At 42.1% G+C, this 25,588-nt stretch overlaps 1 protein-coding gene across 3 annotated transcripts in view; it reads left to right on the forward strand.

The window, feature by feature from the left end:
• Nucleotides 1-25,588, forward strand: part of PDZRN3 (PDZ domain containing ring finger 3) — a 191,427-nt gene that overhangs the window by 149,622 nt on the left and 16,217 nt on the right. For all 3 annotated transcript variants that reach the window (XM_082209323.1, XM_082209324.1, XM_082209325.1), the window contains 2 exons: nucleotides 18,919-19,172; nucleotides 23,653-23,740. In XM_082209323.1, coding sequence (XP_082065449.1) covers nucleotides 18,919-19,172; nucleotides 23,653-23,740 — 342 coding nt within the window. The remainder of the gene's footprint in view (nucleotides 1-18,918; nucleotides 19,173-23,652; nucleotides 23,741-25,588) is intronic.

The following is a 25,588-nucleotide window of genomic DNA, read 5'->3' on the forward strand; positions in this document are numbered from 1 at the left end:
CTGTCATTCAAGCCATTTTCAAGACTGTAGTCCTCTCAATACAGCTCATGTCAGTGCCATTAAAAACAAACATAAAACATATTCAAAGCAGTTTTAAATATGCCCAGTAGTATAAAATTCAGTAAATGTTGACAAGGACTTGACAGCAGCATATACTACAAAAACTTACTTTGAAAAGTCAAGGGGACGAAACTTTCTTAAAAACCAGGACTGAAGGAGTCAATCATACAATTATTAGAGATGCACTCTCTGCACCGAGAATATAGCAGAAGGAAAGGAAAGATAAATTCTGCATTTTTAGAGCAATACTATCTCTCTGTATGTTTATCTATCCACTTCCATATTGTAATTGGATGAATCATGAGCTTTTCTCATGATTCCTATGCGCTTTTGATTTACAGTGGAAAAAACTCCAGTAGAAGAAATGGGGAAAATGTTACTTGAATGAATTGGCATGCTCACAAATAACACATGCTCTGGTTGCCAAAGGTTTATAGTCCAGGCTGCCTCAACCTCGGCCCTCCAGATGTTTTTGGCCTACAACTCCCATGATCCCTAGCTAGCAGGACCAGTGGTCAGGGATGCTGGGAATTGTAGTCTCAAAACATCTGGATGGCCAAGGTTGAGGAAGCCTGGTTTATGCAGATCAACAGGGAAAGGAATTTACTCTTCTCACCCTATGTTCAGCTTGTGTTAAAATGGTAACATCTGATACCAGTTTTTGCCAGTAAGAGCTTTTCTGCTCCTCTTTGGTCCATGCTTAAACTTGAGTACTGGGAGCAAATAACCTCTACACCTGTGCAAGTTTGATAATCAAGCTTGGGTGGAAGGAACTACCAGTTGAACAAACTGAGGAGAGCAATGGATGCCAGTGGCCTGAAGACATAGGCATAAATGTATGTAGATTGGGCATAAATGTTGAATAATTTGAAGATAGGATAGAGCACACTTTTCAAAAGTTTGACATATTTGCTTCATTGACACTAAATAAGTGGTGGACAACCTGTGGCCCTCCAACTGTTGTTTGGACTCCAACTTCCATGAACCCCACTCAGCATGGTTCACGGTCAGGGAAAATGGAAGTTAATAGTCCAGCAACATCTGCAGGACATTTCCCCATCCCTCCACTAATGCACTAAAGGTAAAGGACCCCTGACAGTTCAAGTCCAGTCGCAGATGACTCTGGGGTTGCGCCGCTCATCTCGCTTTACAGGCCGAGGGAGCCAGTGTTTGTCTGCAGACAGTTTTTCCGGGTCATGTGGCCACCATGACTAAGGTGCTTCTGGTGCAACGGAACACCAAAACCAGAGCAGCACATGGAAACACCGTTTACCTTCCCAGCGGAGCTGTACCTATTTATCTACTTGCACTTTGGAGTGCTAGGTTGGCAGGAGCTGGAACCGAGTAACGGGAGCTCACCCCGTCGCGGGGATTCGAACAGCTTACCTTCTGATCAACAAACCCTAGAGGCTCTGTGGTTTAGACCACAATGCCACCCGCGTCCCTTTCACTAATGCACTAGCCATGCATTTATTTTATTTTATTTTATTTTTTAGGCCGGTAGAACAGCATCCATTTGAGAGTAACCCCATCAAACCCAGTGGGGCTTACTTCTAAGTAGAGCTGCATAGGATTGGGGATTCTTATTTGAAGTGGCCATGGAGAAAATTGAGGAAGGGAGGTCTGTATTCTGGACCAGTTAATCCAGAACACTTTTGTCTCTGCGTCCACCATCACTGATTCCACCAGCATACAGTAATACTTTCCAAGGGAATGCAGCCCTCAACAGAGTAAAAAAAAGATAGTTCTCCCTTACCTTATATGAATACTTCAGGTTCTGATTTTAAAGTGACATAGCGTAGACCCTTCATTGCATACATACATTTGCATAATCCGAAAACTTTTGTCCTGGGCTGGGTTTTCTGCTGCTTAATTAGTTCAGCATTCTCGTTGATAGACTAGAGACCTGTAATCGGCTGGAAAATGGCCTTTAATGATTGTGGCGCCTGTCCATGGCTCAGAATCTCCCTTTCTTAATTAGACCATTTACTAGAAACTGGCAATTGAAATTTTCCTCTTCATTTGATGATGAATAATGCAACACCTCCATTGGATTCTCTATAGAAAATACAGTTTCTTCATGGTAGAAGGGTTTTTTTTAAAAAAAAAACAAGTCATGGTTTGAAAGTTTTGTTTCTTTTTTTAAAAAAAGCCTACTTGTTATGAGTGATGCACTAAAATAGCTTCAAGTACCTTTTTGCATTACAGCTTTCAAAATATTAATATAGTAATTCACCCAAACATGTAAAATTTGGAGTAGGGGGTGCCTTTGGAGTATTTTTCTCTCCTTAAAATGATAAATGATTGGGTGAACAGGTTTGTAATGGTTTACATATATACATCTGTTCAACGCTATGAAGCAGGTGGCAAGAATTCGCAGGGGAGGAAGCACTAGGGACATTTGCTCTGAGCTTTACTGTCACATGTCAAATACTGGAAGGGAAAACAGGCATATGGAGCAGAGGGAAAAGTGCAGGTTTAATAAATGGGCTGTGTTATGTTCATTAATAATGGAAGGGAAGGTCATGACTCATTTTCAGGGGCACCAAAAGAGCACTAAAATTGTGTATATTGGAATTGAGACAACTGAATAGTGGTGCAATAAGTGTTAATAAAGCATCCATTCACATTTTTCTGACTTGGTTATGTGGTCTGAATCTAATTGCCGGGGCAGGTGGGAAGACTCATTGCTCAAAGGCAAATATGGGTATGAGCAGCCACCAGAACATATTGCTCCGCAAAGAACTTTTTTTAAAAAAACTACTATTTTACCTAATACAGAAAAACAACTAGGACATAAGGGTTTAGCAAAGAGGCCGGCTGAATTTGGGAGGCTGAGTTATCTGATAATGCATAACTGTGAGCGAAACTTGGTTCTTGGCCATTGAAAAAGTCAATGAGCCTAGTCCGTAACACACTGTATAATGGTACAGTTTATTCCACACCCTCTGCCCCAGACATGCCCCATTTAACTCCAGAGTATCAGTTCAGCAATACTTCGGCTTAGCCCAGCTTTTAACAAAATTGTGCGCATATCCACCTGTTCACCAACCCAGTAATTCAAAAGCCAGGTTCTAAACAGGAGATGAGAAAGTATGAGTACAAGGAACATGCACTATGCTGAATAGAAAGTGGATGGAAACTATTTCCTTCCTTGCCAGACCTGTTGCTCCAAATACCTGCATAATTGCATATTGTTCTCCCATTTAGCCCAGCCTCCACTTCCATCCAGTTTTATTCTGTTTCTTCCATGCCAAACTTTAGATTGTAAAGCCCTTGGAGCAGGGACCTGTCCTCTTCTACTCTGCAAAGTGTGGATGGCACTATATAGATGATATTGATGATGATGATGATGATGATGATGATGATGATGATGATGACGACGACAATGAAACAGTTGGTGGCGATGATACGTGCCAGCTGTTAATGTGTGTGGTGGTGGTTTTTAATAAGTTAAGTCTGAAGAGTGAGAACAAGCCTCTTGAATGGATCCTTGAACTACTGCCGCAATTCTGTTCCCCCCACTCCAGGTCCAGTCCAAAAGGCACAATATAAAAAGTAGAGTCATGACATGTGTTTAGGTGCACCGTGAGCCTGGTTTTCTGATGGATGCAGTAATAGCACAAGCAGGTCTAAACAATGGTTCAAGCCACCAGTCTTGTCCTCTCTTGCATCAGCCTCCAAGAAACACAGGAGCATGACTCCTAGCAGGTCAGACTATTTGTCCATGTATTTGGCAGCAGCTCTCCAAAATCTCAAGCAGAAATGTTTGCCTTTCTCATCGCCTGCACGTGACCTTCTTAGCGGGAGATGTCGTGGATTGAATCTGAGACCTTCTGTTTGCGAAGTCTGTGCTCTTCTCCTTACACGTGATTCCTCCCCAAAGCCTATGCTCTCCTGTTGTAGCTAGATATACTGTATTTAACAAAGCTCCTCTCAGCTAAGTGCTTGAGACATCATAAGCTTTGCAACCTCATCAGGAACCTGGCTGAACCTGCCTTGACATTCTGAAACTGGAGGGGGCAACCAGGGAAAGTGACTCAAAACAGCACTTTGCTTTCTGATAATGAACATCTGACAGTTTTGCTTGTGGGACCAGGGAGAATCTGCTGTCATTTTATGGGTCTTCACTCCTAGTGTTTTATCATAGATGGTAGACTTCTTTAGATGTTCTGTCTTACCAGCACTGTTGCAGTAGCTTCTGTCAGTGTTCCCATGCTTTTGATGTTCCATCTAAAAATTCCACTACCGTGACACCTATGAATGAATGTCTTCATCAGCAACCATGCAAGCAACACACCTCCTAAAGGTTGAGACCTGCTGTCTGCATTATCAGAGGCAGAATTCTCCAACTTCTGCAGTTCTCCTGATAAAGAGGGCATGCTAGGAGTCACAATTACCATTCCCATCCCATCACCCAGTCTAGATCTCTTAAGCCTATTGGATTCTTCTCATTCATCATGGCTACCCTGAAACAAGGCTCTCAGTGTGTCACCTCACAATTTCCATTATTGTCCCCTGGGCTCTGCTTGACTGTTGCCTTGGGTGCTTCTAATGAAAAAGTTACATGGAAATCAGGTTTTAACTCAGTATCAGTAACTTTTGGTTCAAAGCAAATAGATTAAAATCTATCTTTTTGGTTTAGGCCAGCCCCACTATATATATATATATATTTATTTTTGAACTGTTACTTTCTATATGCCAGAGACACACCAAAATAAATCAGTCATGCAAGGTTCATTCTAATTAACCTATCTCAGTGTCGTTTTCTTTAGAGCTGAGGTTTCCCACTCGGATTTTTTTCCTTGGAGAGCTAAATATTTCAGAGAGGACAAGTGGATTTTGTTTTATTCAAAAAAGAATTTTCTTTTTAGTCTTTTTCTTTATACCATCAATAGCTTACGAGAGAAAAGGGAAGTGCACACACTTCAAAACAGTCTGTTGCTAAATAATACAGTTCTGCGTCTATAAAAAAAAGAAACTGTCCTTTCTAGTCAAATAAAAGAAGGATTAGATGAAGCTGTAAAAAGAATTAACCTGTACTTTGAACCTCTTTTCTCTAGACTCTGACGGAGAAGAAGAGATTTAGAAAATAGTTTTTTTTGCTGTTGCATTTGCCATAAAAATGTACTGCTCCCCCTGCCTAAAATGCAGACTTCTTAAAAGCTGGCTAAATAAGTGTATCAGACCATAAAGTGTGCTCTAAATGAGACACAGACATCTGTAGTCTGTCAGAATGGCAATTTTTGTAGTACAAATCCCAAGGATTGGCATGCTTTTCTGTAAAGGAAAACTTCTTATTCTTTATTAAGCACAAATGTTTTCTTAGACGCATTTGTCAGTGGCATAATGGACAGTGCAGACATAATAGATGATGCAAAAAAAATATGTTTGCTGTTCATGAAGTCAGTAGAAAGCCTGCCTTGTCTGACAGGCAGTTCAGTACAGTATATGATTTTATTTCAAAACATGAAGATTACTGTAAGTGGTCTTTCTTTGAGTATCTCTTTGAGTATCTCTTTGAGTATCTCTTTCTTTCTAATCACGTCTGAGAAGGTGGCATCTCAAGACATGTCCTGAAAAGCAGATTCACAAGTGCATGGATGGCTTCCATTTTCACTTCCTGTTGCCATGTCCAAAATAGGAACCCCTCCCCCATGAGAGTTCAAATATTTGTTCTCCTTACATTAAAAATACAGCAGCAGCAGCAGCAGCATCCAGTAGAAAACACATGTCTACTTTGTGTTGCATGCTTTTTATCACAAAACCTGATCCACACGTAGATCTCTCTTCAGGTGTTAGGGCAATCTGGAAATCTAGCATGTGAGGGGTGTTTCTCTTCCACAAATTGGAAGGTGACAATCTAAAGCAGGCAGCCTCCTTGTACTCACTGAGCCACCCTGAGTTGTGGAATTTGCTCAGTTTGTTGTGTTAACCTCTCTGTTTCTGAGGTCCAGACACCTTTAAGAACCCGAATATGCTTTTTAGCTCCCATGCAAAAGGCCTCCTGTGGTGGGTTTTCAGCATCTCAGGTATAACTTTTGGTTCTGCTTACTTGGTGGGTGTTTCATATTGTGTGTGGAGTTTTCTGTGCCAACGCCTTCTGCCTTTAGGACTTTCAGGTACTGGACTGGAAACTCTCCACATTGTTAGGAAGGATCCGTTTGGCAGACCCCTTTGGACATCATAAGTGGAATGTGTAGTAGTCACCACTTGGAAGCAAGCCTCTTTACCAGCCCTAGGAACAAGGCTCAGAGGAGCTTACAAGCACAGCTTCTCCCACTGCCTTACATAGACTTAACCTGCTGACCATTTCTCTTGTTGTGAACCTTTATTTCCTTTTGCCCTTAAAAAACAAAAGAGCCCTCCCCCTTCACCAAATCCACATGATTGATGTGACTGTTTCAGATGTCCTTAGCATTCTCTTGCTTGGAAGATTTTCCATTTGGATTTGTGCCTGGGCCTCCCACTTTTCACGTTATGGTGCCATCTATTCTTGATTAGGAACATACATCATGTGTTGCCTTAATGCTCTGTTGTATCATTCTATTTCTCTCCCATGACTTCCGAGTGTCCATGTCCATTGTGTACAGATGGATCACACTGTCCCTTTTACATCCTTTGCTACTCTGTTTGCATGATAAGCTGACCAACTCGTCTCAGAGCCAGATCCACCAAAATTCATTCTCTGCAGTACCCTTTTCAGATTGAGCTCATAGTTTAAACATTTGACTGTAGCATGTCAAAATTATTCATTGCTCAAACTCAGAAATTACTGTTATTTATAGCACCTTGTACATTGCTACGTCTTTTGTTATATATATATTTTAATCATGCTAATACAACATCGACTATGCAACACCTGCATGTTGTTTGTGAAATTCTTTAAAGAAGTTGAGAATTCTTTAAAGTAACATATTCTGACATCATTACCATACCCCTTAAAAAAATCAGATGGGCCACAAATCAAGGTGAAGGCTGCTATGATATAAAAGAGGAGTCATAGATAGCATGTAGAGCCAGTGTGGTATGATGGTTAGAGTGTTGGACTATGAGCAGGGTTCGAATCCATACTCAGCCATGAAGCTCACAGAGTGACCTTGGGCCAGTCACCATCTCTTAGCCTAACCTAACTCATAGGGTGTTGTGAGGATGTAGTGGGGGGGGGGAGAGAACCATGTATACGACCCTGAGCTCCTTGAAAGATAAAAGTGGTATAGAAATGTAATAAATGAATACATATAAATGAAACTGTTAAGTAGCTGCACTGTAAGCCTGGTTTCACAATGGAGTTAATATGTGAGCATACCAGCAAATTGAGTGTTCCTTGCAAATTGAGTGTTCAGACTTGTCGTTCCTTGGTCTCTTTATAGCAGGTCAGACTATTTATCCTTCTAGGTCTGTATTACCTAATCTGACTGGCAGTGACTCTCCAGAATTTCAGCCTTTGCCTTTTCCATCACCAGCTACAATATCATTTTAAGTGGCGTCTGAACCTGGAACCTTCTAAGCCATGGGTGGGAAACTAAGGCCCAGGGGCCAGATCCAGCCCAGTCACTTTCTAAATCCGGCCCCGGACTGGGTTACTTGTTGAGCCTGTCTGGTGTTTTTACATGAGTAGAATGTGTGCTTTTATTTAAAATGCATCTCTGGGTTATTTGTTGGGCATAGGAATTTGTTCTTTTTTCCCCTCCAAAATATAGTCCGGTCCCCCAGAAGGTCTGAGGGACAGTGGACCGGCCCCCTGCTGAAAAAGTTTGCTGACCCCTGTTCTAAGCATTCAAAACATGTGATCTACCACTTAGTTACAGCATACATATTAGAGGTACATTTTCAGTTTTATCTTCTTTGTAAACTGCTTTGAGCTTTTTTCTACACTTAAGCGGTATATAAATTTTATTTTTAAAAAATTATGGGTCAATTGTCACTCGTACAAGGAAGCAGGTTGTGTCCCCAGGTTTAGCTCTCTGTGATTCCTCACTGACAAAAGTAAAGTATTGCACTTGGAGAGAATTTTGTAGTGGGGACTGACAGGGGGCATTGACATTCGTCCCCACTGTTAGGAATGCCAGAGCTGGAGAAGCAAAACGTTTCTCTGTGCAGAGGGTAGAGATACACTGTGCATGTGCACACATGCGCATGAGTAGAATATGCCTTCTTGCACACAAACACTGCCCATCATAATGAGTGAGCCCAAGAACGTCAAAAAATAGCTTCTTTAAATCAGGTAGTAGATCACCCCATATACAGGGTGCCAGTTGACAGAAGTTACTCTATAAATCACATAAGTGACTGGTTTCTTATTAAAATATTCCTCTTCCAAAGAATTATTGGGCTGGATGTGCTTTGCCATTGATCTTCTTCACACACTATGAGATCGTTATAATTGGATTCCCGGGGCAAGATAGACATCTTGCTGGAATACCTCATTCTTCATTAACAATGTTCAAAGTTGTCTCGCTAGTAGGATATGGGATGAGGTGTCAACCATTCTGACACTAATATAAATCTAAACAACTCCCAGGAAAGCAGTAGTGTTATGTTGGATTCACATGGCTGATCTTCTTCCATATCCTGGTGACTTTTCCAGTCACCCCAGATAGCCCCATGTGAAAGATCTAATATGCAATCAGCATACCAAACATCAAGCATGGGTAAGAACTTTTCATAACACCAAGTTCCCATTTAAATCTCACTAAGGGTTGAGTGGAAAGTAGCTACATGAATTTACAGTTCAGGCCTGAAGCAAATCATGGCTACCATGAGTGCAAAAGTGGTTGTGCAATGGTGGGCAATGGTGTCCACACATCTCTGGGCAACTTGAGCTTTGGCAGGCAAATGGCTGGAATTGTGGGTTTGCAAGGCTTGCCAAAAACCAGCCCTCTTGCTCCACAAACACTAGTTCTCCCATCCAAGTACTAACCAGGCCCAACATGGTCAGGCAGGACTAGGTGCTTTCAGGGTACTGTGGCTATAGGAAAAACACACGAGTTCTGCCTGTAGTACTATTTACCCCAGCTCCAGGGGTTTTTGTGGATTTCAGTCTATGAATTAAGAGCAAGAGCAGAGTCCAAGCTTCAGAAAATTCAGTCTTCGGACATTAGAATGATCTAGGTGATCATAACGTTTGAACAGCCATTCAGAGAAACAATAACAATCTGTCATCCGTTCCTTCCTCCCAGCATGACTCTTATGAGTCAGGGGTTATTTTAACGAACTCATAATACTGGAGAACATGCTCTGTTGCTAATCCAAGGTAAAATGATGACAAGACCTCTTGACAGTTGTGAGACATAAAAGCCAGCCCCCCGGCTCCCATCCATTATTGTCAATACAGCATTTTCAGTAACACTGCACCCTTCTGAGGAACAAACTGAGTCAGTCTCTCTCTCTCTCTCTCTCTCTCTCTCTCTCTCTCTCTATTCCTTCCTCCCTCTCCTCTCTTTCTCTCTTACACACACACAAACACTAACCACAGTGAGACAAAGAGAAGTCGAGGCAACACTGTTTTACTTTATCCCACAGTAGTCAGTATCTCCCACTGAGTTAGAAGAGTCAAAATAAAGGAGCTGCAATCAAGAAGCCTGTTTAAAATGGGAGTGAAACATTCACCTACCCATTCCTGATACTGGGTTTGCTAATGCACTGAACAGACAACAGCTTCCTCTCCACGCCCTCCCCACCACCTCTGAACCACAAGCAACAACAGAAGCCCTTTCACTTTTCCACATATCTGTCAATGGCTCCCATTGACTTCTGCGGAACAAAATTAATACAGCTCATGATAATACTGACGGGCAGTTCATTAGTTTCATCATAAACAAAGGAAGCCCCTGTGAGAGGAGGAAGGCGTGAACCTTGCCATCCACTACAAGAAAGGAAATGAAAACAGGAAGATTAAATGTTTTGCAGATGAGCGGCTAAGGAAGCAACTAAATAAATAAAATTATCTGTGGAGCACTACTGCCAGTTGTGTTCTTTTCCTGTCTTTCTACAGAGCGTATTAGCCAGCTGTTCAGCAGGTTATATGGGGAAAGAGTAAGAAGTGTTTTCCATGGAGCACAAGTTCAAACATGGCCCCTTCCCCTGTAGGTTGGCCACTTGTGCACTCATATCTTGCACATGGTGTAATCCTAAAGCAGGGGTGGGGAAACTTTTTTAGCACAAGGGTGGCCTTCCCTCGTGGGCAGTCTTCTAGCAGCAACTTACTAGTGATAGCCAAGGCTCTGTGCAAAAGTGGGCAGGGCAGTAGATGTGACTCTTCCAACAGGTTATGTTCCAGCCATGCCAAAGTCTGAGGTTGCTACACACAGCACAGCCATCTTCTCCACCCTCCAACCTCCTATATCAGGCAGAAGATATAGAAGCATGATTAGTCGCACCAACAGGGTAAAGAACAGCTTCTATCTGTGGGCTGTTAGGCTGCTGAATGAAAAGATAACAACAGGGCAACTGACTTTCGGGTTTGGTGGGTGTGCGTCAGTAAACGAGGGGAATTAAGACTAAGAGAGCTGAGTGGGGGGTGCTTGTGTAATCTCACTGTATACAAGTTGTGCAAGTGACAATAAAGTATTTCAATTTTAGGCAAGCAAAAGGCATTAGCACAATTCAAGCACACGTTGCAGCTATGCAAAAGCACTCACTGGGAAAGGTGTGGTCAGGGAAAGGTCCCAGGGGCCAAACAGTGAAGTATTTGGCCCCCTGGCCTGAGTCTCTTCACTCCTGCCGCATGAGCACCAAAAGTGGATAAGTATGAGACATATCCTAATGTTTATACTATGAATCCCATATATTCCACAAAAGTTAGATCTGACCGGTTACTGAGATGATTCACCTTTCAACATGGCCAGACGATGCTTTCTAAAGTTTACAATCACTTTAGAGGCTGTGTTACTTAAGTGCTTTTTCTGCTTAACAGCGAACAGCTATCTTTAGCAATGTTACACTCGATATAACATGGGTTGTTTTGATATGCTTTAACTCTGATTGCTTTGTCACCCTAATTGCTTAGTCTTGTAAAGAAAAGATCAGTACTAAACCTCGGGCATTGGAATTTGCACATTTCGTTTATTGTAAATAATAAAACTTTGGACACAATCAGCATTTCTCTTACTAACAGAAAACATTAAATTGGGCTTAATTTTACAGCTGTACAAATTGTAATGTGCTCAAGAGGGCGAATTAATGGTATTTAATTTGACCAGGTCAAAATTGAGCGTGCCTTGTCTTACATTTTTGCAGCTGCAGTCAGCACCAAGTGCTTACGCAATGTGTGGGGTAAAAACAGAAATACTTTCGTTCTCAGGTTGAATGCACACACTAGATTAGGGATGCACAGCTTAGAGCACTTTGAAAGCCTCTTTTGCATTCATGTTAATTTAAGAAGGCTGTACTGCTTTGTCAGCTGCAGGGATGCATTTTTGACACATTTTTAGCCCAGCCTTTTCTTTTTAGCTCCTGGAACTCTCTCTTTCCCTCTCATTCTAGAGCTCCCCTTTTCCCTCTACACGTCAAAGCATCTGGTCTCTGGACCACCACAGATTTCTCTTCAGCGTCATCTCATCTGTATTCACTATTTCCTCCACGCTTATCTGTGTCCCACCTCTATTAGCCTATTTTGCACTCTCAACCCCATACCACTATGTGCCTGTCTCCTCCTTGCAGGACGGCTCAACACCTCTTTGTATTTAATCTTTTCTTTTTCTCTGGAGGGTGTAGTGGGGGCAGCCTATAGGTCTGCCTTACGGTCATCTGAGGCGAAGGGGGTTGCACCAGGCTGGGAAGTCTGAACACTGTCTGTGATGTGCAATGGATCATGTCTGCTAGAAAAGAAGCATTTCAGAGAGGCAGCTGTGGTAGTCAGTTGCGACAAAAACAGCAGCCTTGTGGCACTGTAGAGAATAAATTTATTGTGGCAGAGGCCTTTTGAAAGCCACAACACCACAAAACATGACACAATAAATCTGTTAGTCCTTAAGGTGCCACAAGACTCTTTGTTGTTCACCTTTAATTTAGAACTGACAAATCATTAAGTGCTTATTTATTGTATGTATTCTGCCCTTCTTCCAAGGATATCAGATCTGTATTTTTACTTTACAGCAGCCCTGTGAGCAAGCTTAGGCTGGGATATTATTACTGTGTCTATCTTGGTAAAGCAGATTCCATGGACATCTCAGAAAGGTGCAAATTGTTCAGTACTGGCGGGAAGCAGTGGCAGGATTACAGCTAAAATGAGGAGTTCCTGTAAAGAAAGGAGGTCAATGGTAGACCTTTCAGAACCCTGGACAGAGCACATAAAGCAGACTATTTGTTCCAAGAAACATAAGGCACAACTGAGCCATTTTATGGTCCTGGACCCCTCAGCTGAGCCCTTTTGTGCTCCCCTTGCTGCCTAGTGGAGAACCTTAAAGGGGCAACTGTCTGACCTGGAGCCTAGAAATCTGTTGTCTGTCCATCAGCTTGCATCAGGCACATTGCCTGGGTTGATGTATCAGCTCTGTGGAGGCAAGTAGGTCAGCCCCTTGATAGTGCCAGGATGGGGGTGTTTGTTTGTTTGTTTAATGTATTTATATCCTGTCTTTCTCCCAAGTTGGGACTCAAAGCTGCATGCAACTTTTAAAAAACATAGTCATAAAATCTAAAGTAATAAAAATAAAAACCTAGTTAAAAACAACAGCCAAATTAATTTAAATCACATTTAGAATGAGCATTTAAATAACGCTGTAGTAACTGGAGATTCAGGGATCTCATGTGCCACGGCCTTCAGCATCTACATCTCTGTGTCTCTGTCTGAGTCACTGCTGGGCAAAGGCCACACACGAGTGCCACAGCGGAGCAGAGATTTGGAACAGGGCTTTCCAGATCTATAACCAATACTGTGGCTACTGTGGTGAACTGGTTCTTAAAGCTGAAATATTAATTATTCTGGCATGGAAATGAATTCCCTTGGTATCATTGGAATTCGTGTTTTGAATAGATGTTCTTGGAATAATCCAGTCTATTCTAATTTACAGAGCTATTAGATGACTTTATGCACACACTCCATTGAAATGCCAATTGCTGATCACAAGCAGAAGAGGCTCTTGCACACATATTCTGCTTGTGGGCTTCTCCTAGGTATCTAGCTGGCCAGTATGTGGACAGAAGATCCTCATCCAGCAGAACTCTTCTAATACTCTTCTTATCCTCCTTTCTTACTCAAAAGGCATCTACCAACAAAATCCATTCTTTGTTCAAGAACCACTTCCAATCCCAACTCCTTGTTCTGACTTTTTACCTCTCCCACTCCTCTCTTCTCAACTTCTGCTGCCACCAGACTCTGTTTTCATAGCAAGACAACTATGGATACCTAGCCATAAAAGTACCAATAAGTGGGTAATAGTAAACCAGTAAGTGTTTCCTGATTTGTGAAAGGGGGCCATCATATATTTCAAATCAGGAACTTCAATTGCCCTCTATTGGGTTCCAGGGTTGTTGAATAAGAGAGCTAGCCTTTTAAAATGATAATTTCTACTCATATTGAAAGATGTTCAGCAATTCTTCTCACTTACAGAGTCCCGCCATCTACTAATGACTTTCACTTACTGTAGTCCTATTTGGGCATTGTTGCTGCCGTGTTCATCAACACTGGAGGAGGGATGATGCCAAGTATCCCTGCCCTACTAGCCTTTGTGCAAAGAGCATGACTGTATTCATGCACAAATGCTCTATTGCTACAGACAGTTGAAGACTAATGGCAGCTGGATGCTTCCCCTCACCTGTGCAGACAAGCACAGAAGCAAGAACTGCCAAATAGAGAATGGACATATAATTTTCACTTCTTATTATTTCTCCTTGCTATCACTCATTTTTTAAAAAAAAGTTTGAAAAGGCTAGCAAGGGGATGGAGTCCTTACTTTTTAGCATTTTAATTGCAGCAGGCAGGAAAACAGAAAGACTTATGTTGGGTAAAGGTAAAGGTACCCCTGACCATTAGGTCCAGTTGCAGTCGACTCTGGGGTTGCACGCTCATCTCGCTCTACAGGCCGAGGGAGCCGGCGTTCATCCGCAGACAGCTTCCGGGTCATGTGGCCAGCATGACTAAACTGCTTCTGGTGAACCAGAGCAGAGCACGGAAACTCTGTTTACCTTCCCGCTGGAGCGGTACCTATTTATCTACTTGCACTTGACGTGCTTTCAAACTGCTAGGTGGGCAGGAGTTGGGACCGAACAACGGGAGCTCACCCTGTCGCAGAGATTCAAACCGCCAACCTTCTGATTGGCAAGCCCTAGGCTCTGTAGTTTAAACCACAGTGCCACCCATGTCCCTTTATGTTGGATATGTGAATTTAAATCCTGAAACTGATCAGAAGCACTAGTTAATTTCTGAGCGGAAAAGGAGCCTGAAACCCATGTTATCCCTTTTTGTCAGGAACATCTGTTCTCAAATTTGTTGTCTAAGGTGTGTTGATTCTTAGTGGTTTGCAGCCATTTTACTTCAGATATGCACCTTCAATAAGGCTTCCTCCTTGCAGTGTGATTTTTAGTAATTCCCCTGGCTAGAAACAGCCGTAGTCGTAATGTTTACAATGCTAGCTGATATAAATTAATTCATCTCCACTGAAGTAACTGATAGGCGTTCAGGATCTGGCCAATGAAGTGTGGCAAAAAGGATGATTCATCAATCTCTGATTAATAATGCTTGTAACATTTATTGGAGTGAGATCTGGCATACACTCGACATTAGACAGGAATATTACAAGCCCCCTTCTTCCTTAATTGATGTCGACACTGCAATAATGCCAAAGCTGTTACAAAGGTACGATAGATCATCATGTTGCTTCCAACTGTCCAAGAATAAGTAAGGCATTTGGACAGTGAAACATCTTTAGTCTGCAAAATAGATAATTGACACACATTTTAATTAAAAGTACTGTGTTAAGCCTGGTTTGAGTGATATCATTGAGCTAGGGTAAAAATTCACTAGTAGTAGCAGCTTGAGCACTTTAGATGTTCCTTTGTCAAGGTATAGGTGTGCAGTCTCCTGTCTTAAGATGGCACCCATTCAACTTGAAAGCAGGCTTACCATTTTCCACATGTGCCAATTTCACAGTGAAGTTAACTTCTAATGCCAGGCCTTACCAAGATTCTGAAGCAGGTGATTTTTCCTACATGGAATTGTGTGCATCTTGAAACAGAGGTGTGCACATAGTTGTCTTAAAAATTAATGCCAGAAGCAAAATTTGTGAGGCCTGCTTTGATCTCAAGTTACTTTTCTGCATAAATCTGCTCTCTCATAGCTGTCTTGCACTCAGTCCCTTTCAGATCTATTGTGCTACACGTTCCCTATAAATAAACTCTTGTTTATAAAAGAGAACAGAAGAATGTATTTCCTCCCCAAGTACACCACCCATGCTTTGAGTAGCTAACAGAACAAGGCTTTTGATGTACCGCACAGCTTCAGATACATAGCCTGCTTCAGCCTATGCAAATTCACTTCTCTGTGGGCATCCAGTCCATATATGGAAGCTTTATGATCAATTTGGGTTGACTGTAAAACTGAAGGAACCAGGTGTTTCTTCATACAAAGCCATTATTTGATTTTATATGGCCATATTGACTTGAGAAGATCCAGCTTTTTTCTTTCTTTTAAAATAACAGAAGTGATCCTAAAGGTCTGGTCCACAAAACCACTTACTGCAGGGCACTCTTGTCAGATATCATACAAGTTTAGAACAAAAATCTGCCATGAAACCTTTGGCTTAACTCATTTATTTACTTATAAAACGGTTCATAAGCTGTTTTGGGGAGCATAGACTATCCAAGGCAGCTTATGTATTATTAAGAAAAATGCTAACTTTTAAAAAGTGACAGTTTAAAAGCAGCAGCACGACAAGTATCTTAAAAAGAGGCCAGTTAAAAAATAAAACAGCAAAATAGAAATGGAATAGGTCTTTTTAATCAAAGGCGGCTTGAAACTAATGGGGTTTAAGTCCCATTTAAACATTTGAAAAGTTGGGGCCATTCTCTATCCACTTACCCAAACCTTGCATAGTTCTATACACCTCTATCTTCTTACTCACCTTTTCTCAAAACTAAAGAGGTGCAAATGTTGTAAACTTTCCTCATAGGGAACTTGCTACACCCCCTTGCTCATTTGGGTTTCTCTTTTCTGAACCTTTCCCAACTCTGTAGTGAGAAGATGCATACAGTATTCCAGGTGCAGGTGCACACTAGATTTGCATAATAGCTTTATGATATTGGAAGTTTTGTTTTAAATTCCTTTATGTTATGAGTGGATGCTCAAGTTCAGGCATGAGCAACCTGTGACCCTCCAGACAGTGTTGGGGCTCCATCTCCCACTTCCCCAGACAGCGCTGCCCCCAATGGCCAAGGAAAATGAAATCTGTTGACCAACAACATCTGCGGGAGCCACAGGTTTCCCCATCACTGCTCTTGTGCTTACCATACCATCAATATAATAAATCCCCCTTACCCCAAATTGAAAAATAAGGCAATGGCAATAGTAGATAAAGGTGGACAACAGTTCTTGTAAGTTTATTTATATAGAGAACTTTGGGTCTGTAGATACACGTTTATCAACCTGACCATGTGATCCTGTGAGTCCATCAGTGACAGCTTCCATTTGAATGACCAGAACAAAGTTGGATATAAAGTAGGCCAAAGTAGGAAGCCTGTGCTTTGAACCAGATGCAGCGAGCTTGTGAATCGCCTGGCACTACAATGGGGATTTCTACCCTTTCCCAACCCCTGAAATTGCCTCTTAGGGTGTCAGGAGAGCCCTCTCAGAACAGCCAGGGGAAATTATTTTCCCCCGCACATTTACCATAGCACAATGTTATAGTCTACCCTAGACAATCCCTGCAAGTGGGGGCAGGATGAGAAGTGGGGAGTTTCCAGTGGTAATTTGGTTTCAAAAATGGAAGGTCCTTTTCTACACTAGTATTGGTGCAGGTGTTTCTCTTGTTTCAGAGATGGGGGATACAAATTAATTTTTATCAAGTATGACAGATTGCCTGAGGCTACCTATAAGTTGCAGTGAAAATGACACAGTGGATTTCAGTTTATCCCAAAGAAGGGGGGAAACCCATGTAATGCATGCTGGACAAAAAGCATATGGAAATAATTTGGGGGAAGGAGCCTTAGATCCTTTCAAAATCAATTGGGAAAGGCTGTAGAGCCAAGAGTGTTGTGTTGACATCACTTTATCCAGATGGCTGAGCCACGTCTGAGGGTACTTAGCAGATTGTGATACTTAGCTGCTCCAGGTGAATATCTCTTCAGTGCATTTACACTAAAGATTAAGTGTGTGTGTAGCATCTGCAAAACAAACTGCTTTGTTATACAAAATGGACTTGAGAGACACGATAGGTGTGGAAGAACGTTTTAGAAAATAAACTGAATATAGGATAAGATGATATTTAAAATAAAGGAAACAGTATTTCAGTAGTTTAAACAGGCTGCTCACAAAAGATGTAAATATATTATTACAGAATATTATTAAATGATGTAGGAATAATATTACTATTCTTTCTACATCATTTCTCAATCCTGTGTGTCCCAGAGGCCATACAGTAGATTGGATCTATCCCTCCAGCATCAGAGACACAGCAGAGATCCAGTGCTGGAGTCAACCAGGGCCAGCCCAGCCATTGGGTGGGATGAGGCCACTGCCTCAGGCAGCTGGAAGCCCCCAAGGTGGCACCCTCGTGGTGGAGAAGCAGCTCCCATGTCGGCAGTGGCAGGACAAGGCAGTACTTATTGTTTTGTCTCAAGTGGCGAAATGAGACATGTCACCCTGGAACCAACCTCTCTGACACACCTAGCTGTTCCAAAGCTCTGGCCCAATTGACATTACTGCTCTTACATTGGAGGTGCCAAAAAATAGGTGTCCTAGGGGCATGCCATGGCTCCCAAGGCTTCCCAGTCATCTTGACATGCCTTCACACGTGGGTTTTCTCTCTTGTTTCCAATAGGAGGGAAAGCATCAAAACCATTAATTTTTTAACAGGCAAGCAGACAGAAGAATGCAAGATCATTCCTTCTTCCTCACTTGAACCTCCCCGGCTCAAATCTAGCAGGGCATAGGACAAGGCAGCTAAATCCCAACCTCCGTACAACTGCAGCCTTAGGAAACATTCATGCCAAGATGAAGGACCTGCAGAAGGCCTAAAGTTATGGCAGAGATTACTGTCTTGTCCAGATACCATCAGCTTACTTTCAGCAGTAGGACTTCACCTTATGGTCTAGGACCATTCTCTGCTCCATGGAAACTGTTTTTAATATAGTCATTATTACAAGTAGCAGCTAAGAGGATGGGAATAACTTTAAATATTTAAGAAACTTGTGTTCAGCAGTCAGGAAATGCATTCCCAAGGTTGCGAAGGGAGTTGAAGAGTTTATTAGTGGATTCATGGATGTAGCCACTTTTGCTTCCTGTATCATGTTCTTTTTCTGTAGATCAGAGCTATAACAAAGCCCCTGTGATAATACAGTTTAAAACTATGAGCCTTTGATGATGTGCCCAACAGTGCAATAAGAGCTTAGTCCAATATCCTGAACTTTTTCTTTCTCTTTTACGCCCACACTGCACCTGAACTGATTTCCAAGTGAATCAGGCTGTGACTTTCTGAAGTTACCAAAAGGTGGTCTCTTGTTCCGCAGAGATTTAACCACCCAGTATGAAGTACTTGCTTGTCTTTCTCATTGCTAATGCACAGCAGGTTAGAGTTAGGTGATCCAGAGCTCCAGCCTTACTTTCAAGTAGTACTTACAAAAACAAAGCTCATGTCATGAATGGTTTTACATGAAGGGAACGCTAGATAAACGAGACTCACCTTTCTTCCTCTTCCCCCACAGGTAAATGGAAAAGATTTATCTAAAGCAACCCATGACCAAGCAGTAGAAGCCTTCAAAACAGCTAAAGATCCCATCGTGGTTCAGGTCCTGAGGAGAGCGCCGCGCAGCAAAATCTTCAGCCCCACTCATGAATGTCTCCTGGTGGATATGGGCACCCAGACTGACATCACCTTTGAACACATCATGGCTCTTACCAAGATGAGCTCACCCACCCCACCAGTTTCAGTACTGGACCCATATCTCTTACCTGAGGAGTAAGTACCAGTATTTTAATCACACCTCGCTACATTAAAAGGCAGTAAACACTGAAGCATTGGGTGGGGCTAGATTTCATACACTTGGGATGAAAATATACAACAACCATACATCATTATGAAGATCTAAACTGCCATTTTCAGGAGCAAAAACATTAGGACTGAAATATCTGCAAGATTTTATGCAACCATCCACTCTAATTCTGATGTTCAGTCTGTGAGTGCTATTGCCAAAGTCACATTGCCCAGACACAAGAAGGGGGTATCAGCAGACATGGGGGAACCAAGTACAATATATATATATATATATATATGCTTTCGTAGATTTTCACGGGTACAGGAATGCAGGTTTTGGTGTCTTCGGGTGTCTTCCCGTGTAAGAGTCGGGGTGTCTGTGCGACGTTTCGACGAGGTCTCACTCGTCATCTTCAGGCTGGTGCTTTCGGCTTCTTGTTACTGGAACAGAGCAGAATCTGGTGTTTGAGTTCCTATAAATACTGTTGAGGGGTGTGGTGTATAGCCTCCAACGTTCTGGGCAGAGAGGAAGTTCCTAGATTAGTGTGCCTTTTCTTCTTTTGTTCCTTAATTACTTGAGGGATATCTTGAGTGATTTCATGAGTGATATTCTGAATACCACTGGGTGGGTCATTAAGTGTAGATTAGTTGCTAAAGCTTTTGTGTCTTGACCTCTTGAGCTTGTGAAGAGTTTTTCTGAGAAGATGGCTGTGCTGCATTTAGTTGTGCTCTGGCTTGGCTTCGTGTATAGGGGCGAGCTGTGGTTTTGTGCCTTGTGCCAGCCAGATCTGTGTAGGGATTGCAGGGGGGTGCAGCATCCGGAGGTGCCACTATAGTTTGGCTACTGGATGGAGTCTGTAATATGTCTGTGGAGAGGGTCTGGGTTTGGGTCTGGTGTGGTTGATTGGTGACGGCGTTCTGTGTGCCTCTGGTTCTGGTGTCGGTTTTTGTGGGGAGGGCTAATTTCCAGATGTCTGGCAGGCGGGACGTGTCGTCACGCTTGTTCATGTTGTGAGGGTGTTTCTCTAAGTCGATGGCTTCCATGATTATTCTCTTGTGGTGATGTTCCATGTTAAAGAGCAATTTGAAATCTGCAAAATTAATTTCGTGTCCTGTTTCTTTCATGTGTTGGAAAAGAGAGGAAGACCCAAACCCAGACCCTCTCCACAGACATATTACAGACTCCATCCAGTAGCCAAACTATAGTGGCACCTCCGGATGCTGCACCCCCCTGCAATCCCTACACAGATCTGGCTGGCACAAGGCACAAAACCACAGCTCGCCCCTATACACGAAGCCAAGCCAGAGCACAACTAAATGCAGCACAGCCATCTTCTCAGAAAAACTCTTCACAAGCTCAAGAGGTCAAGACACGAAAGCTTTAGCAACTAATCTACACTTAATGACCCACCCAGTGGTATTCAGAATATCACTCATGAAATCACCCAAGATATCCCTCAAGTAATTAAGGAACAAAAGAAGAAAAGGCACACTAATCTAGGAACTTCCTCTCTGCCCAGAACGTTGGAGGCTATACACCACACCCCTCAACAGTATTTATAGGAACTCAAACACCAGACTCTGCTCTGTTCCAGTAACAAGAAGCCGAAAGCACCAGCCTGAAGATGACGAGTGAGACCTCGTCGAAACGTCGCACAGACACCCCGACTCTTACACGGGAAGACACCCGAAGACACCAAAACCTGCATTCCTGTACCCGTGAAAATCTACGAAAGCAATATATATATATATATATATATATATATATATATATATATATATATATAGGCAAGGGCACTCTAAGGAAGAAAGGAGGGACCCCAGGAGGACTGAGCATGCTCAATGGCCACAGAATGCTGACTGCTGGAAGGAAAAATGGAAAACTGGGATTAGGCAAATCCAGTGGCAGGGGAACACTCAGCACTGCAATTTTTTCATCTGTGTCCCACATGTTCAACCAATTTCACGAAATGGTGGAATCAGTGCAGTAACTTTGACTGTTGAGAAATTGCAGGCCCATTGGCATTGTGAATGAGAAACCAAATGAACAAGACAGTTAAAAATAAAATGCTGTGAGGCTACCTGCTCACTTCTAAGTTTGCATGCACAATTATGCCAAGTCTCTATGCCTTTAGATGAGGAGGAAAAGGCTGAGTGAACCCACAGATAAATAAAGAGTTTCTTAGAACTCTGGCCCGCAGCAATGGCTTTCCAGGGTCTCCGGCAGAGAAATTTCCCAGGCCTGATGCCTTGGGTCTCCCAACTAGAAAAACCAATGATTGGACCTGGGACCTTTTGGGCTGCAGGTCTTCCCCCTAAAATCTGGACTATGGCGTATGTGTCTGGCAGTGCTCTCTACTACCTGTTTACAGTGCTGCTGTTCAATCTTATCCGTTTTTTAATGGTGGCCATAAATTGCAGATTGCTAGGAGCCACTACATTCTCTTTCAGTGTATTAATTACCTTTTATTATAATCCCGTGGCAATGTTACACAAATAAGCTGTTCTGTAGGGCTGATCTTTCTTTAAAATGTTGTCAAGGAATTTTTAAAATCAATTTTTAATTACTGTTAATGGGAGTCTGAAACTTCTATACTAGCAAGTTACACACACACACACACATACACCCCTTTACTTATTTGCAAGTCCACCTACACAGATAGTACAAGAATCATTTTCTCCCACAACAAATGTGGAGTGCCATTTGTGATGGAACTCTTCCCATCTTGTTCACAGAAACTGGCAAGGACATTGCTGATAGGATGGTGCATGAGTGGTAAAAAGCAACGCCCACTTTTGTGCATGCACTGGCAATGAAATAAAAGAAGGACCTTCCAATGGAGCTTTGGTTAGAGTTCTTGCTTCAACATGGTTTCAGCCTAAGAATGTGGCCACTCCCCCTTGGACTCCTTCCACAGTGCTGGGAAGTGGCTAATGGGAACTGTAGTCCAAAATATCTGTAGGTCACCAGCTTGGGGGAGGCTGATAGCAGAGTGAAGTGTCAGTAATTGTAGAGTACTGGGTAGCTTAGGCCCCCATCACATGCAGAGACACTCCACTTCTGTACAGATCCCAACTGCTTGAGACTTCTGTGAATAAATCACCCATGCAGATAGAGCAGTCACATGGGACCTTCAAATCTAGTCAGTACCCTCCCACAGCATGGGATCCCACTACATGGAAGGAGAGAGAGAGAGGAACTCTCCCATCAATGTATAAACAAGAGTCCTGGCTCCTTACGACATCGCACATCAAGATCTCGTGTTGGAGCCCCTCAATCTACTTGAGAAGATGGTCCTCAACATCTGGTATTCAGAAAGATAGAATCCTTGAACATAGAGACTCGTTTTCTTTTGTTGTGGTGCCTAATGAATTTGCCTAGTTCTTTTTAACGTCATCTATAGCCGTCTCCATATCCCAACGAAGTGAATTCCAGATGTTAACTATATATTGCTTCTTTTTGACAACTGTGGACCTGTTGACAGTCAATTTCACTGAGTTATCATCCCAAGTTCCCATATTTTGAAAGCGGAATTAAAACCTGGTTGCCCACTTCCTCTGCATATAAATATATATCCATTTTTTTAAAAAAAAAACCTTACATCATTATTAAAGACAAAACATTATTTTCACAATCAGAAATCAGGCAAATGAGCATGTGCTACAAAGCTTGGGGTTGGGAAGGTGATATATTTGTGCAATTTCTGTCAGAGATTAGGCACCGGGGGTCATGTTCTCATGCTATTATTGTGCAGTATCCATATTGCTTTTCTGAGGACAGCTTTAAAAAAAAAAAGAAAGAAAAAAGAATAATTATTAATTAAGTTACCATTCTTTTCTCACATGCTCACTGTGGTTCCCCTCCACCTCTGAGGCAGAGGGAATTGGAGGATGGATGTTGGCATATTTTCCTGTTCCTGAGGTGATAAGAGGGCGCGTGGAAAGGTGGTTGCTAGGAAACCAGCCTGTATGTTTCCCCCTTGAGTTTTCTCTGTGGAAGTAGTAGAAGTGTGGAGCCTGTGCTCAGGTGTAACATGGGAACCTATGACCACTACCCTGTTTAATAAAATGTGTGTGCTAATGCTTATTCTGCCATCCCTCTTTTTCTGGCCCTCATTTTTTTCCCCTTCATGGGTCCATCATGCCACCCCCAAGCCTTACCTCCACAGCATTTTTTCATACCATCACCTGTCTTTGACAAATGTTCCCCTCTGTCTCTCTAGTGGGCCACCTCTGCCTGGTTGGCCAATACGTTAAGGCAGCGAGACAGTTTTTAAAAAAAAATAAATATTTGTTTTCTGTGTTGTTTAATGAGCTTACGTCCTCAACACCATTGATCACCCGCAGCGCATCAGTCTTGATGTATGTGTGACATGTTAGTGATGATCTGCCATGAGGCTGGGGGAGGATTAATATGTTAATTAGAACAGGGAGTGATAACCTAAACTGTGCTTTATTTTCCCAGGCATTCATCAGGGCACGAATACTATGACCCAAATGATTATATGGGAGGCATTCATCAAGAAATGGACAGAGAGGAGCTAGAATTAGAGGTATGAGTAATAACTAGAAGCAACCATTCAACATACAAAATATTTTTATTATATTTTCATGTGCCAAGGACTTAGCAACTAGTGCTGCATTCAAATTATGAACTTATGCTACCAAAATATATTGGAAAATCTTTTTACTCTGCAATTCAGTGTACAGACGGCAGGAAATTAGTGCTTACTAATTTTAATATGTAGCTAATTATATGTTGTGTAATTAAAGGATTAGAGGTCATGTCCTCAGCTCATAATACAAGCAGCCATAGGTTTCTCCTTATCTGTTCTAGTTATATTATTCACCCCCTCACAATTTGGGGAGATAAGGTATTTTATTTATACACTTTTTACAGTTTTGCATACATGGATTTTCATGTGGGAACGCAGTAGCAAAAGCGTAGTTTTATATCTGTGGTAGATTTCAAAGAGAAGCTTGCAGGGTTTTGTGTGTTTTTAATTCATGTAGAAATGTTACATCTGAAAGAAACATGTCTTGTCTCTATTTGTTTACAGCAAAGTGCTTCTTTCTCCTCCATGGCTTGTTGTTGTTCTCTCAAAGTCCCCAGTCAAGATGCTTCCCCTGCTATCATAGACAACATAAATTCAAATTAGAAGTTATGTAAAAAGTACAAAAGTAGAGCAAGAAATATATTTTTAAAAGGCAAATTACAGAAATATTATGTGTCTCATTTAGTTTGAGCAAAATCATGGGGCTGGATCCAGAGGTCACACTTTCGCCTCATGGAATTCAAGCTTTGACTAACTTGCTGCACGGATTTTAATGAAATTTAAGAATGACTAGCTTAATCTGTCTCCAGCTTCATGTTTTTGCTCAAAGTGCCACCCACTAAAAGACCTCTAGCTCCCACCCTGTACACATACAGATAAACAAGGAAGGGGGAATGCAAAGTCGCTTGGGCTCATCATTCTAGAAGATAATGCTGAGGTAAATGCCGCTCCAAACCACTGTGAAAATCCCAAAGCAGGGGTCCAGATTAACTGCCCATTCCTGCTGAATTCTTACCCCACAAACCCTTACACACAGAAGGTGGTTTTCTGAAAAGCAACAACTGCAATCCAAAAAAGTGTTTCCTTTGCCCTCCCCGCTACAGAACAGGGAACTCAACTCAGGCAGTCTGCTGCCATTGCTGAAATGGTATGGGCCTAGTAGGAGCTGGGCAACAAACTGTTGCTGCTACCACTGCTCATAGTGTCAGACAGGTTAAGCTGGCAGCTGTTTCCACATGTGCTCTTGCCAGCCAGTAACTATAGCATGTGTGACTCAAATCATTTCACGGCATTTTATAATTTTGACATTAAGAGAGCACTTAGATTGTTAAAATAATAAAGCTGTGTAACAATACCAGCTAAACGTTTAGGAAATGCTTGCAGCTTAAATAGCCTTTCTCTGAAAGCCTTTAAGAATCGTTTCAAACCTGGGAGACTGAGATCAATGGAAAGGGTCAAAGTGTAACAAACACTCGGGCAGCTTCTAGCTGTATTGTTTGCTTATTGACAGATTTGTCTTAAACAGACTGCAGACGCACTTTTTCATTGACTCGAGTCAGAATGCTGAAAAGGATGTAAAATATCAAACCACACCACCTGGACTACTCTCTCCATAAAATACACTCTGAATTCCAGTCCATCATCTAGGCTTTTATGGCCATCCTAACTCACAATTAATGACTTAACAGATATAGTCAACAAGTCCCCTGTGTAAATGACTATAGTTCTTGCTAGAATTCAATGAAACGCAGTAGAATTGCCTAGCAATCTGTACAGGCTGATATTAGTCACAAGAATTGAGTATCTGCCAAGAACAGGCCATTGAAGGCCTTTAAGTTCAGTATC

The sequence above is a fragment of the Podarcis vaucheri genome, assembly GCF_965113315.1.
Source record: "Podarcis vaucheri genome assembly, chromosome: 2".
Taxonomy (NCBI): Eukaryota; Metazoa; Chordata; class Lepidosauria; order Squamata; family Lacertidae; genus Podarcis; species Podarcis vaucheri.